The sequence below is a fragment of the Malania oleifera genome, chromosome 13 (genome assembly GCF_029873635.1).
Source record: "Malania oleifera isolate guangnan ecotype guangnan chromosome 13, ASM2987363v1, whole genome shotgun sequence".
NCBI lineage: Eukaryota > Viridiplantae > Streptophyta > Magnoliopsida > Santalales > Ximeniaceae > Malania > Malania oleifera.
In genome coordinates this window covers 78,534,890-78,550,864 of record NC_080429.1, presented here as the reverse complement: position 1 = coordinate 78,550,864, position 15,975 = coordinate 78,534,890, and the positions used below count along the sequence as shown (strand labels likewise).

Here is a 15,975-nt window from a genome sequence, read left to right as displayed (position 1 = left end):
TTTGTGAATGTTATGGATGACGTATGATTATTTATTTATTATTGAGAAAAAAATTGTACGAAAATCGGGGCGTCACAAAGGCCCCCCAACCTTTTTTTTTTTTTTTTGTAGGAAATATAATGGGGAAATAAGCTCAAAAATAGAAAAAAAAAAAAAACAAATTAGGAACAAACAACGTAAGAAAAAGGTCAATCAAAATACCAAGAGATCATTTAGAAGAGACAATAAAGTGTTCTTTTTAATCATACCTAACCTTGTGTCAAGATTTTCCAAGAAGATCGTCAATTAGTTGTCTTTTTGATTGAAAATATTGAAATCTAACATACAATTGCATAAAGAGTCTTTTAATCCATTTTACAAGCAAGAACATTAGATGTGCGATGTCATCAATGTGCTTAATACAAAATAGAGAAGTTTTCATATTTGCCCTAACTATGATTTGTTTAAAATTTGAATTATAGGCTTCACCTTAAAAATTGTCCTTGCCCAAACTCCACCATAAAGACATTGCATATCCCCAAATTTATTGCAAAGCCTCCTAAAATCAAGATGATTCCTTAATACTCCTTCACACCAAGTCATGCAAGGACTACCCTTAGTAGCTTCATCGTGTTCAACTTGATCCACCTCATTAAAGGATGTCACTAGCTAGAACAAAAATTTCTCAACCCCACTTCTCCAAACAATCAACTTTGTTAATCTTCCAAGTTTCAAAATAAACTTCCACTTTTTCTGAATATAATGAGATGAATTTATTGACTACAAACCTATGGTTCTCCTTTGAAAATCATCCTATTCCACCATTTCCAATTAGGCCAATTAGTAGTTTTGAAGATTACCAATCAATTCAAGCAACCATAGTCACAATCGTTAATGAAGAGATTACTAAGGATTCATTGATCAAAAGTGAGATTCTAAAATATCACCTTCCTGAGTGTAGCTAGTACATTGTTTCACACTTCTGAAATCAAACTACAATTTTGCAAAACCGGTATAATATCCTCCACGTGAAGACTATAACCATGGGACATATAAATTTGAGATATGTTCTTTTTCCACCTTTCCAAATTCATAAGAATCTTTTTTGTGCTAGGCTTGCTATATAAAAATTTTACTATAAACGTTATAAGCATTATTTATTGCAAATCATCCATTAGAAGACACTTTCCAAGTCAAGGAATTGAAAATTGGAGCTAGCTTGATTGCAATAGCCCTAAAAAGTCCATTTTGGATAAAAATACGACCCACAAATATTCTCATCTCTTCCCAATGCTCAAGCATCGATAATGAGAAACTAGTAGGTTTCTCTGTTCCACTAGAATATTACCTAAAGCCTCCCCATCAAAGGCATTATCCAATGCCCAAGGATCCGACCAAAATCTAGCCAAATTGTCATCTCCTATAATGAATTTTAAACCTTGTTGGAGTAAAGACTTCGAGCTCATTATAGCACTCCATATACTTGAATCTTGCAAGTGAAAAACCACCTCTCATGTGCTTTCTTGGGATCACCCTAGCCCTCTTACTGCCATCCCCTATAACTAATTTTAAACCTTGTTGGGTAAAGGCGTTGAGCTCGCCATACCACTCCATATACTTGAACCTTGCTAGTTAAAAGCCACCTCTCATATGCTTTCTTGGGATCTCCCTAGCTCACAAGAAAGAGGGCTTTGAACTACAACTTAATGTTGACAGTAATATCATATTCACATATCTCTTATAGGTCAAACACCTAAGCCATACATAATTCTAGACATACAAATTTCACTTCACCCAATTATGCGAGTCCTCTTATGGTGGTTGTTGGGAGACTTCCCAAACCTTGCATTTAGTCGGTATGGAATAAGGAAGTGACAATGTTAGAATCACTATGTATTTATGTGAAGTAGTATATTAGTAGTGGAAGAAACTAAATCAAACCTTCTCCAATCAAAGAAAATGTTGAAAAGATGAATGGTCAATACTCTTGTACACTAAAAAAAAAATATAGTTAATGTAGTCTAACTTACTGATTTGACAGTTAATTAAGTATCCGTCTCATATTTCATATCCATTCTCACTCCTTTTAAGGTTTGAATTAAAAACCTCTAACATAATTGTCTCAAATTTTAACATACTCTTCACAAGAATTTATAATATATATACCTTCAAAATTCAAAATATAATTAATTGAAATTATTGAGAAAAAATTACAAGAATGTTTTACAAATAGATATTTAATAATTTTAACATATAGCAATTTAAAATCATCCATACATTTAAAATTGCTCAAAATTATTTACAATTTAAGTTTTTGGGTAAGAAATAAAAATATAAAAATTTAATAATATTTGATAGACCCACACGCTAAACCCCTAGAAGATTATATGTTTGGTTGATTCACAATCATATACAATCTCATTTTTCCTTCCACAGCACGCATTTTAAGTTGGATCCATTTTCTTGTTAAAAATATAAATAATGTATTCTTTAATGATTCACATTATGACGGTGGGTCCTTTACCACTTTGTGAAACATTTTGAATTGGCTCAAAAATCTATCCGTTTGAGCCTGATAGATTTTTTGACCGTTACGCATAGCATTCGAAATTTTCAAATGCTTTTCCCTGTTTCCACTCCCATTTTTTCTTCTCGCACGCCCCTCTCTGTGGATCCACTGCACTGATCCGGTGAGGTGGACTGCGATAAGCAAAAGGTGGAGTGCCAAATGTCCAACCCTTCAAAATCAGTCTTCTCCCGCTTCGCTAGCTGCCGTCCATTGCCCCTCAAATCGACGGGTCAGATCACCTCACAAGATTTATTCAAGAGAGTTGACCATTCATCTTTTGGCATCTCCATTCTTTAGCTTCTTCCACTACTATCCGGCCTAGTTCGAGTGTTTCCCATTCCTATACCTATCACGATCCCAGCTCTACGCCGTAAAATTTTGAACTTCCTGGAATTTTCATTAGGTTCTTCGGCTGAATCTTAAGAGGAAAATTTTCTGCGCCTGTGTGGTTGGTGAGATTTCTTTAAAATGCCAGTGTCAGCTCGCACCTCCCGTTGATTTCCGTGAAGATTTTTTGTTTTTCTATTTTCCTGGGAAAAAAATTCAATTTTCCGGCATTGGGTCTGATTTTTCAACTGGGTCTTCGAGAAAATTTTCTGGGCATGTTTGGGCAGTGAGTTTTTCTCATCTTCCCCACCCCCCTTTGGTCTCTACAATGCCAGTGTCAACTAGGTCTCAGATCTCTGGCCAAGAACGAAATTTACTCGATCCAGAGCATGGAAACAGAGCCAGGACAGAGCCAGAAGAGATTCATGCTGTGGTTCTTCCGGTTAGAAACCCCCACCATCGCTTGAAAGAGAAGATGAAAGCCTTAACTCTTCTGTACGAACAGCAAAAACAAGCTTCCATGGCAGTCAAGAACCAGTCTTGTAGGCCTCAAGAGGAATCGCGTTTCTCATCCCATCCGAGCGTTGATCTTCTTGGCTCATGTAAAAGGGAAGAGATGCAACCACAGCCAAATCATGAGACGAAAGAGAACACAATGCCTAATCAGACTGTTACAAGAACTTTCGTGTTGCCTCTGCCACCCGCCGCCGATGCCAAGGAGAATGTGGCGGTCGGTCCTGATCGGATCATCGGGTTTTCTTGCCCCAAAAAGCCGGCCCCGTCCACGATGGTGGCGAGAAGGCTCTCGATGATGAGTTTGGCACCGCAATCAGAATTCAGAGGATGTGGAGGAGCTAAAAATGTGCAAGAATCGGAGACGGTACCGGGAAAAGACGGCACAGGCAGTAGGATTCTTGTGTTTGTGAGGCTTCGGCCTATGGCCAAGAAGGAGAAAGAAGCCGGGTCACGGTGCTGTGTTAGAATTGTCAACCGGCGAGATGTTTATCTAACCGAACTTGCTAATGAGAATGACTATCTGCGGCTCAAGAGGCTTCGCGGTCGACATTTTACCTTTGATGCCTCATTCCCTGATTCCACCACTCAACAGGAAGTTTATTCCACAACGTAAGCTCAAAAAGTTTTAAACCTTAAATTTTTTTTATTCCGCTGTTTGGTTGATGAAAAAATATCTGTAAATGATAGGAATTATCTGTTGGATCTTATGCATGTCATTGTTCAGGAGGGCAGGAAACAAAATAAAATTATCCAGTCAACTAGGCCTAACATAACCATTCAGCTCAGTTGATCTGATTTTTTCAAGATTTGGAAATTAAAGACATGTTTTTCCTCCTCATGCTCCTAATACTAGGCCTAGACCTTTGCATTAATTAATTAATTAATAGTAGAGATACATATTCAATAGCATATTCATTCTAAATTAAGAGAAAAACTGAAAAAAATTTGGTACCCATTTGAATTCCCAGAACAGCAGAACTGGTGGAAGCAGTCTTGCAGGGAAGAAATGGTTCGGTTTTCTGTTACGGAGCAACGGGGGCAGGAAAAACATATACGATGCTGGGTACAGTCGAAAACCCGGGGGTGATGGTTTTGGCCATAAAGGACCTATTCACCAAGGTCAGGCAGAGGAGCTATGATGGAAACCATGTGGTCCATCTATCCTATCTTGAGGTCTACAATGAAACTGTGAGAGATTTGCTATCGCCTGGAAGGCCTCTGGTGCTTAGAGAAGATAAACAGGTCTGATGCTTTCAATTTCACACTATACTTACTCTGCTAGGGTCTTTTCTCTCGGTACTTATTTGAGTTCTGTTATCATGTGCCTGTAAGAGGGAAATTTCACCTTTTCGTAATCAGTTTGAAACCTTGCTTTCTAACATGCTTAGCCTTCAACAGAAGCACATGAAAATGCTTTCATCTGTGACAGATCATCCCTTGTTTGAATGAAAATGTTGCGCAATGAAAGAGATATGAAAATTTCTTTCAGCGGCCATAGATTGTGCAAGTTCTTTTTGCTCTTTTGGATGAAAGAAACACGAGCACATTGGTCGGTTTTTTTTTGTTTTACCAGTTATGATTTGTAATCATGCTGATCACCGATGTCCTTGTTTGTTTTCAACTCAACAGTAAGGAAAATATATCTGTTATTGTATTTTCATTCAAAAAATTTTTACCCTCAGTAAGGCTAATCAGAGATTTCCTTCATTTCTCTTGGTAAAGCTTTTGCTTGATGGAAGGATAATTTGCTAATTCTCTTCAAATTTTAGTACGTCTTGAATGATAACTGAGAAATATAAATGTTTCAAATATATTTCAGGGGATTGTGGCAGCCGGTCTCACTCAATACAGAGCTTATTCTACAGATGAAGTAATTTTCCTACTTCCTCTCTGATCAATTGAATGCTTGGTCAGTTACACTGAATTGTGATTGAGGCTACTATCTATTTTCTGTTTTGATTTTTTCTAGGTTTGTGACAGGTAATGGCATTGCTTCAGCACGGGAACCAAAATCGAACCACCGAGCCAACTCGTGCCAATGAAACCTCTTCGAGATCCCATGCTATTCTGCAGGTAGTTGCAGAGACACATAGCCTTGTTAAGTATCAAAATTTTAAATTTCAACTTTAAGAATGAAATTCTGATTTCTGTTGTCCTCCCCACTATCTCGCTTTTAGGTTGTGATTGAATATCGGGTTAAAGATGCTTCCATGAATATCGTCAATCGAGTGGGGAAGCTTTCACTGATAGATCTAGCTGGTTCAGAGAGAGCTCTTGCAACAGATCAGAGAACACTTAGATCACTTGAAGGCGCCAACATAAACCGGTCCTTGCTTGCACTAAGCAGCTGCATCAATGCCCTAGTGGAGGGCAAGAAACACATCCCCTACAGAAATTCAAAGCTCACCCAACTCCTCAAGGACTCGTTAGGGGGAGCTTGTAATACTATAATGATTGCCAATATCAGCCCAAGCAATCTCTCATTTGGTGAAACTCAAAATACTCTACACTGGGCTGATCGAGCCAAGGAGATCCGGACCAAGGTTCATGTTCCTAGCTTGTTATTCTTTTACTGTCTTTGCCTTATTGCATTAACAACGTATGCCGATTAAAACAAGAATATTCCGTTAGTTTATTTTCTATCTATGTTCATTATTCCTTGAAGCAATATTTCCCTTGTTGTGCACCTATACAGGCATCTGAGGCAAATGAGGAAATACTAAAGATGCCTGAATCTGAAACTGTTCAGGCCAAGCTATTACTTGAGTTGCAGAATGAGAATCGCGAACTGAGAGCACAATTGGCACGACAGCAACAGAAGCTACTCACTGTACAAGTACAATCCATGGCTGCAAAGGCCAACGCCTCTCCTGCACCTTCTCCTGTTAGTTCTCTCTTGTCTCCTCCTCCATCTTCTGCCCAACCAAACGAGAAACGAAAGCCCAGGTCCTCCTTAGTCAGGAATTGTTTCACTCCAGAATCGAAGAGAAGAGGAGCAGATGAAGCAGTCAAAGAGCTTCAGCAGACTGTGAAGGCCTTAGAAGCGGAAATAGAGAGAATGAAGAAAGATCATGTTTTGCAGCTAAAGCAAAAGGATGAACTTATTCACAAGCTTTCACAAAATAGTAGTACAAAACCAACAGAAGGATTGCATAGGGAAGAGACAAAAAGGGTAGTCACCAGAACTAGCCTGCGGCAAAAAGAGATGACTGGTACTGGTGAGTTGAAAAGCCCGTGCCACCGCTTTCTATCTCCGGTGCAGACAGCTAAAAAGCGCAGCTTCTGGGACATAACAACCGCTAACAGCCCATCAGTTGCCACATTTAATGGAAGAAAAACTAGAAGCCATATCATTCCTGAACCTGCACAAGCTCCCTCTATGCTTCTACAGGTAAACGTAAACTGATTTCCACTCTTGGCCAATGCTATGGTTCTTGCTTATTTGAATATGAGTTCCTTTATACTCTAGCTATAACTGATGCAGCATGCATATCCATGTTTCTGGTTTCTGTTCTTGTTCGGACCACACATCATCAATTGCATAATTCAGCCAGGTTTTGCTCGTCAAAAGCCCGAGCCTTGGAAGCAGTAAAACAGGAAAAAGAAGAGGAGAGGGAGAAGAAAAAGTGACACTGTTGATTTACAGTACCGTGCAACGCCATAGTTCTTCACTTGTAGATTTCTTGGTTATAATTAATATTCATGTGTTGTGCACCAGTTTTATGGCAAGTGATCATCCCAGCTAGCCCCAGCCAAAGGATTGCGTTGCTTGTTGCGTTGCTCCTTTTCTAACTTTATTCTTCATGTAGATTTGCTAACACATATCTCATGAGCTAGTATGTAGTTGCATTCCTTATCATATGCAAATCAAATCAATGTTGAAATGATATAGTTTGTTCTTTTAACTTTCAATGAGTCCATTTTTTTTTGTTTTTGATATAGTATGTAGTTGATATGCAAATCAAATCAATGTTGAAATGATATAGTATGTAGTTGCATTCCGTATCATTTAGCAATGAAGGTATTATATGCAAATCAAATCAATGTTGAAATGATATAGTTTGTTCTTTTAACTTTCAATGAGCCCATTTTTTTTCTTCCATGTATTTTGAACAATGCACATGTGTTACCATTTAATAAGAACAAATGTATTATATGCAGATCAATCAATGTTGAAATGATCTTGTTTGTTCTTGTAACTTCCCAATGACTCCATTTTTCTCTTCCATGTATTTTGAACAATGCACATTTGTTACCATTTTATTAAGAACAAAGGTATTATACTCTAATCAAATCAATTTTGCTTGCTTGGGTCCATTTGCATCCACCACCAATAGAAAGGGCATTTTTTTAATTCCTAAAATGTTTCCGTAAAGGGTATTCACATTAAAGAATTGATAGACTATGATAAATATAGTTTTCAGTTCATAATGTTCATAAAAAATTGTAGTTTCCCATTTTCCTTTGTATTCTTGATGACCAAACAAATTATTCACTATTTAGTTTAAGCTAATAATAATATTTTTAATCAAAATCTAAAAATAACTAAGCAAAAAAAAAATGATGTCATTATTTTTTAGGTCATGACTAATAACAATTGATCAACATATAGACATGCATTTTAAAATCTCCATGCATAATCCATATAACATTTTTAAAAAAAATTATAAAATAAATTGTGACAATATAACATTTTTCGGAGGGAAAAAAATAAAAATAAAGCCAATCACCTAAATTAAAGAACAAGAGAGTGATGCAATAATCAATGATTAATAATAAAAATAATAATGCTAGCGCTAGCACAGCATCATGACAGGACTAGTGTCACTACATAAAAGTTCGCATAAGGAATGAGGAAGCGACGACGAAGAGCATGATCATTGGGAAAGAGACGGCGGCCATTTGAGGAACTCCGGCACTGCTCTGTGGGGATGCACTGGAGGAGCTATTTCCGGCGGCGGCGGACGGTGGAGATTGGGTGTCGAGAACCTTAATGATCATCCTCTGGCCTCGCTCGCAGTGGCCGGCGACGCCGCTGATGAAATAGAACAGGCCGTGACGGTCCAACAGGAAGAGGGTGTTACCATTGTTGGAGTAGAACATAGGATGTGAGGATCGGCATTTCTCGTACTCCACGTTGCTCACCACTAACACTGAGTCTTTCTTGTACTTGAACCCTAAATCATATGAACCCATGAGTACATATATATATTATGCTAATGATCGAATGAGGAGAGATGAAGAAGGGCACGTAGGTGGGTAGGGAAGGAAGTAGTAGCAGGGAGTAAAGAACTTACGAAGGGTGTCATGGAGCTGGAAGCGATTGTGGGAGGCCCAGTGGTTGTAAAGCTGGGAGTCATCCTTGGAGGAAGGAATCGTCCACCCCTTCTCCCCGCCAACCTCAAACTCTACACCCCTCACCCCATTACTGCTGCTACTACTGCTCATCATCATTAATAATACCAACAACTTCATCATCATCTTCCACACTTCTTTCACAGCTTTAATGCTAAGACAGCTATCACCCATTTATACATATATGTTTTTAACTTCTTGGAGAATATGTATAGTGTGGTGGGCATCAACTCGTTGGGACTTCAATATATATTCTTAGTCAACAAGTGTTTTTAGAGAGAGAGAGAGAGAGAGAGAGCATGAGATATGACGTGAGAGATATGGGGGTAGTGGGTTGGATGGTTGGAGGTAGCCGTTTCATTGGGGGCTATCTTTGACTTGGTGCAATTCTATGTAACTCTCCAATCTCTCCAAATCTTTCCTGTTTTTCTATTCTACGAAGCTAGAATTTCTCACTGTGAGTGAAAGAAAAGAAAAATATGGAAAAATCCACCTATTTTTGTGTTTGGTTATCAAGAAAAGTATACTTAAATAAAGAATCAAATTTTAATTTTAGACATCATTAATATTTAATTTTTCTTAAGTTTTAATTATATTATAACAACTTCTCATTTTCAGTATTATTTGGTATTAAAAGAATATATGAAAGAAATGAATTTTGAAAATTTTCCTTTCCTTTCCTTTCCTTTCCCACATGAAAATTCTAAATTCAAATGAATCCTATTAATTTTTTCTTTTCTTTTTTAAGTCCCATTGATTCATTATATTTGTACAAGAAATTATTAATTTACAATGTGTATATTATATAATGGTTGACCTCTCAAAAAATTTGCATATATATATCATGCATGGGTCGTGTCATGATTTTATGCCTATATGTCAATTAGTGTATGTATTATGTGCTTAATTATTTTAAATTTAATTTTTTTTAAAATAAAATAAATTATTAAGTGATTTTAATTCACTATATCCTTCAACATTCTGGAAAATATAATGCCCATAGTATTTATTTTAAGATCGAAAATTAAAGTGATTCATTGGCCATGAGGTCCATATTTTCCTAGAATCGCACAACATAAACCAATATATTCTGGTGAGATAGATGCATTACTATCTAGGGATGAAGCTTTGTATTTTGCTTTTCACATTCTTAAATTTTTTATTATGTAATCCTAAACCCAGTAGGAGCGAATACTGTTTCTTTATACCTGCAAGTCTCAAATCGATCTAAAAGTTCACAAACCTATCTAATCAAAGACCACTACGTGAAAGCTCAACATGCTTATTTGGCAAGAAATAATGAAGCAAATGTGGAACCTAGCGTACAACCAAAAAACACTTTCACACTATACTCACGGAGCTAGCGGTACCTGTGAATGGTGAGAATTTACTCTGTGAGCCAGCAGGGACTGTGGATGGTGAGAATTCGCTCTATGAGCCAGCATGGACCGTGGATGGTGAGAGTTTTCTATGAGCTAGCGGGGACCGTGGATGGTAATGGAAATGTGTCTTGTGGGTTGGGTTGGCTGAATGTCCAACTGATGCACGGAAGCGGTGTCCGCATTCCAGACTTTACCTGATTAGTGAGACCTACGGGGAGGACGATGATCCGTAGGTTTGGTGCCACACCAAGGGATCCGAAAGACTTGTTGGTGGCTGGAGTTCCTATGTAATAAAAAAAAAAAAAAAAGTAATTTCACACTAGTAGGGTTAATGGAGTAGTGTTGGGCTTGACATAGTGATGAACAATGACACAACTTCTAATATATATTTCCTTAAACTAAATTTCTTAAAACTAGGGGAGTACAATTTAAAACCACAAATGAGACATTTACAAGCCTCCAAACCATGCTTTCAACATCGATCTAAATTCCTTAAATCCATTCATTGTTTTGCTTTGTATTTTATAATCTTTGTCTCATCTCCGAAGGCTTGTAAACTCATTTCAAAATTACCTTTTTGCTAAAAGAATCCATCTTGATTCAATAATGAAAGTAATTACAAAATATATATTTGGTGCACTATATATGCATTCTAGTTGGTTGGGAACATGAAGTGCCATCTCTCATCAATTAAAAAAAAAATTGTTGCTAGGTGAAAATTATAAAATCCATTACAATGCAAAGAATTTTTCAATTGACATAAATAAATTTTACATTTTTTAAATAAAAAAAAATTGTTATCCTTTTGAAATTTATTTTTTATTTTTTATTTTTTATTTTTTATTTACCTTACCTTGTTAGTGTATGCCATTCTTTGGGAACATCATAAAGGAACAAGAAGAGAAGTTGGGAATGCATGGTTTGCAAAAGATATATAAAGAAGAATTAGGTTAATTTCATTAGTGTAACTTAATTAACGTTTTACACTTAATTTCATTAAAATTATTCAACTTTAAAATATTTTATTTTAGCCTCTATAATGTAAAACTTGTGTCAATGCCCATCAATTTGTCAAATCCCAAGGCTATTTTGTTTAACCTTGCCAAGGTGAAGTTCTTTTACTTTCTTGTGTCAAAAGCGTTACAAATTAAATATATAAGGAGATCCTACTGCAATCATGTTACTTACTCTTTGTTGGCCTTACAAAACTTAAAATCTTGTTTTGATGTTAACAAACAAGTGGAACTTAACATATTTGGTTGAGTGGTGATATTTCAGGACTCACAAAGATCAAGCATATGAAAACAAGGTCAAGTGCTCATAAGAATCATTCAAAACTTATATTCCAATGAAGATTCAAAGAAAGCTTGAAGAATATGAGAGGATGATGTTAAAGAGAAAGCTTAAAGTATGTTAAAGCTTGAAGTCAAGATGGAACCAAAGAAGCAAAGCAAGAGAGCTAAAGAAAAGCAAAGTGTTCAAAGCAAAACAAGCATGAAGGCTTGAGTGTTTTAAAATGTCAAATGTCTTAGAAGTCTTTATGTAAGTGCTTTAATGTTTAAATATCATTTGAAATATTTTGAAGCTCTTCTAGGGTTAAAGATTGACTTAGAAACTTAATTTACAAAGCCCCAAGAAATGTTTTAATGAGTACATAAAGCAAGAGAGCAAGGTATAATTAAAAAGCAAATTGAAAATCTGAGAATTGTCTGTCCAGACGATTGAGGAATATCCTCAAACGTCTGAAGAGGTACCTCAAAAGTCTGAAGATTTGTATCAGACGTCTGAAGTATTTCCTCTTACGACTAAAGAATTAGTTCAGAAATCTGAAGAATCAATTTGCAAAACATAGAACAGACAGTATACCCTCAGAAGCCTGAAGTGTAAGTTCAGACGTCTAACACCTCAAGTTCAGACGTCTGACCCTGTGTCCAGTTCAATTTTTTTCAGTGCTTTAAGGAACTTCAGTCGATTGAACCCGATACCTCAGACGTCTGAACACTGTTAACAATCAGAAATTTTAAATGTTTTAAATCCAAAATAAAGGTTGCTTGTACTCCAAAATTAATGAAAACTTGAGAAATACTCCAAGTAATCTTGGGCAACACAAAAACACTTTTGAAAGCCTATAAATACATGGTTTTGCAAATCATATTAACAACGAAGAAAGAAAGAAACTGAAAAATCTGCTGAAGGCATCTTGTTCTTGAAAAGCTCTCTTTTGTTCACTCATTGCAAAACTCTTTTGCTGAGATATTCTGAAGTGCTGATCATTCTTACTCTGAATTCCTACTGCTAATCCTAATCTAAGAAGGATATTGGTGAATTTTATACTTAAGTTTCAATTCTATTTCATATTGATATTTGTATTATTGAAGTACATGGTGTTTGAATTGTACTAACTTGCTCTTTGAGAGAGTGTTATTGTACGCAGCTATTCTTTCGTATTTTTGCAGTATTTTTGACAATTCCAGGTTGTTGGATCGTTGGCTAAGCATGGGGTATCGCTTAGAGAGGTGTTGCTCTAGCCTATTGAAGGAGTGACCGAGTGAGGGGTATCACTTAGAGAGGCGGGCTCTAGCCTACTAAAGGAGTGTGTAACGGTTTTATTCCACCCAGAAAGGAACTGGTTTAGTAAATCCTTTAGTGGTTTGCCAAAGGCAAGGACGTAGGTTTGGGATAAGACCTAAGTTTAATTTTTATTTGAGATTGTAGAAACCGAAAGGGAGTACGTTGGTTGAACAATACTTTGCAAAAACCTCAAAGGGAGTACGTTGATTGGTCAACACCCAAAGACAAATTAACTAAAAGTTTATTTGAATTCTGAGTTGTTTGGGATTTGAGTTGTGGTTTGCATTGAAGAAACAATTTCATATATACAGGGCTTGATTCAAATTTATATACCCAAGACTGACAACAAAAGCTGAAAATTGAATCTAATATATTGATTAAATATATTGTAGTTGAATGGTTTAAAGTTTGATATTGATTTGAGTGTGTTTATATTTCAAAGTTGTGGTTAAGCTTACATTCTAAATCTTTGCTTAGAAGTGCTGAATCTTGCAAGCATTCATCAATCTTAATAGTGCTGCAGTTAACTTGTACTTGGCAAATCAATTAGTTGTTTGATTGAGCTTTGTTTTGATTACTTGTATTGTGTGGTTGTGGATTCAATAAAAGAACATTAAATTTTATTAACAAGAAGTGAAGAAATCTTTGAAAGAATTAATAGAGGTTAAGAATTCTTAAAAAGATTTAAAAGAAATTTTAATAACCCAATTCACGCCCCCTCTTGGGACTACGCCTTTGTTTTCACTCTTATTTCAAGTAAAAAAAAAAATGTTGCGAAAAATGAAGGAATTGGAAATAATAAAGGCAAAAGATAAGCTAAGTGACAATCAATGAAATTTATCCTCTGCTTTTTCATGACTAGTATATATATTGTGATTGAAATATGGCTATGATAGCTACTGTAATAACCCAAAAAATTCATCCAAGCCTCGTCAATGAACACAGGGGTTTCGTCGACGAAGGTTCTTTAGGATTTTGTCGATGAAGACACATCTCGTCAACGAGAAGATACCGAGGGAGGGTTTAAGGCAGACTGAAACTCGTCGACGAGGGTGTAGGTTCATCGACGAACTTTCTACAGGACTCGTCAACGAGGTGATGTGTCTCGTTGACGAATCCGACTTTATAAATAGCTGAAACTCGGATTTTTAACAAATTTTTTTCAGCAAAGAAACCTTTTCTCTCTCTTTCTCTCTCTCTCTCTCTTCTCTCTCTTTCTCTCTCTCTCTACATTTCCCTCCCCTTCTCTCTTCGATCCCAGCTCCATTTCTCGCCGTACTGAAAATCTGAAGTCAACACGAAACTCCTGGTGAAGTTCTCTGCAAGTCTGTTGGAGCTAATCATTGGAGAAGTTGGCTCGGAATTCATCCCAATTTCAGGGTAAGACAATTTATTCAGTATTAGTTTTCCCTACAGTTATTAGAAATGTTGTATGCAAATAAATACTGATATTTTGTTCTGGGGGATGCTGTTTTTAGGATGTTAAGTTGGAAACCCTGTGGGTATAGGGTCAGAATTCAGTAGGGGTTTTTCCAGAATCTATGTAAGGGAAATATGTTATACTAGAGATTTTGTTATATATTTCAGAAGATTATGAATGTGTATTTACAAACATGCAAATCAGAATATTTTTCCAAAATATTATGAATATTATTTTATAGTAGCAATTACAGAAATTGAGCATGAGATTTTTAGTATTTAAATATGTGACATGAGTTTATTACAATATGGTATGTTGATCATGTAACATTACAAATATTCAGTTATACAGATGAATAGTAGAAATGAAACTGATAATATTTCGCAGAAAACATGATTTCTAAACCATAACACTCAGACAGATTATTCAAACAGATTATGCAGTTATAGCATCAAGATGCTATAATTAGATTATTTAGAGATTACAGATATTATATACAGAGTATACAAATATTTTATACAGATATTACAGATAGCACAGACAGAAATCACAAATGATACAGACAGATATTATATATATATTTTAGTCAGATATCTCAGATATTACAGCTTAGAATGATAATGTTATGGTTTTTTTGAAATCATGTTAAAAGCAGCAAGATAAATATATAATTACATATGTATACAGTATTACATGATATCAAAAATCCATGTGGAAATTTCAGATAGAGATAAATAGCAGAGCACGGTACCGTTGCTATTTCAGAATATAGAGTGCAACCACAAAACTCAGATAGTATGTGGATTCCGTCTAACCGTGCCAGGAGAGATTACAGTCTCCCCAGCGTGCTGGGTTGAGGTGGCCAGTTAGACGATGTTAGAGTTTGGAGATTGCCCGGATAGATTGTAGTGGGCCAGATTGGTGGATGTTACAGATATAGATTGACTTGCGTGGTAGGCCAACCAGAGTAAGTCTAGCCTACGGGCCTCACAATCCTATCATGAGGGGTTATATCATGATACATAGATCTCAGGGTACAACAGAAGTTCCTATATACAGATATATCACACAGCAGCAGTTTATATTATTATATTAGCAGTATGTACAAATAGTAAAATCAGATACACAACTGTACTTTAAAATTACATGATATATATTCTGTACAGTTTATCAGTTTTCTCATATTACAATATCAGTATTATTTTAGTATTTTAAATGTGTACCTCAGCCTCCACACACTAGTAATAGCATATTTCCTCTTACTGAACTTCATTTCATCCCAATGACTTATTATTTTTCAGGAGATCCAGCTAAGCGAGCAGATCAGGCTAGCGGGTAGAGGTTACTTTGGTGCTGCCCTTACTGAGAGGGTAGGTGTATTTTGGTGCTAGTGAGTTGGGGTAGATACCAGGTTTTTTATGTTGTGTTGTAAATATATTTTTGAGTATTATAGTATTTCTGGTATTGTATATAGTAGTGCCCAGTTTTGTGCTCCGCTGCTTAGTTATGTATGATGTACAGAGTTTCTTCGGTGCTCCTTTGGGCCTAGGATGTTATTATTAGTATTTCAGACAAATGATATTTATGATATATGGGTAGGAAAAAAAATACTAAAGAAACAGCAGGTCATTACAGTTTGGTATCAGAGCCTAGGTTGTTAGGTTCTGTAGACTCTAGAATGCAGCGAATACAATACCAAAATATAGGAAAAGAATTTAAGGTTTGTTTTGTGGTTTGAATACATGATTTTCGTGGTGGTTTCTGTATTTATCCTAAGGTGACGATTTCAGGAAAACCATAGTAAACTATCGACGAGTCATGTGTTTGGGTTGCAGGATTGGATTTTGGGGTAAAAA

General features: G+C 36.1%; 2 protein-coding genes across 3 annotated transcripts; one reads left to right on the top strand and one right to left on the bottom strand.

Moving 5' to 3' along the window:
- The first annotated feature begins 2,832 nt into the window (after positions 1 to 2,832).
- Positions 2,833 to 7,582, top strand: LOC131146348 (kinesin-like protein KIN-8A). Of its 2 annotated transcripts, none has more exons than XM_058095915.1 (7): positions 2,833 to 4,000; positions 4,360 to 4,633; positions 5,211 to 5,261; positions 5,372 to 5,464; positions 5,569 to 5,934; positions 6,087 to 6,782; positions 6,942 to 7,582. In XM_058095915.1, the coding sequence occupies exons 1-7, from the start codon at positions 3,204 to 3,206 to the stop codon at positions 6,981 to 6,983; spliced, it is 2,319 nt and encodes a 772-aa protein (XP_057951898.1). In that variant the 5' UTR covers positions 2,833 to 3,203; the 3' UTR covers positions 6,984 to 7,582. The 2 variants fall into 2 exon arrangements, with proteins under 2 accessions (XP_057951898.1, XP_057951897.1); XM_058095914.1 differs by having other exon boundaries at positions 6,876 to 7,582.
- A 566-nt stretch (positions 7,583 to 8,148) lies between these two features.
- On the bottom strand, positions 8,149 to 8,920 carry LOC131145920 (early nodulin-like protein 5). Its single transcript, XM_058095096.1, has 2 exons — positions 8,689 to 8,920; positions 8,149 to 8,568 (listed from the first exon to the last, which is right to left on the bottom strand). Exons 1-2 carry the CDS (start codon positions 8,918 to 8,920, stop codon positions 8,219 to 8,221), a joined length of 582 nt encoding a protein of 193 aa, XP_057951079.1. The 3' UTR covers positions 8,149 to 8,218.
- Positions 8,921 to 15,975: the final 7,055 nt, after the last annotated feature.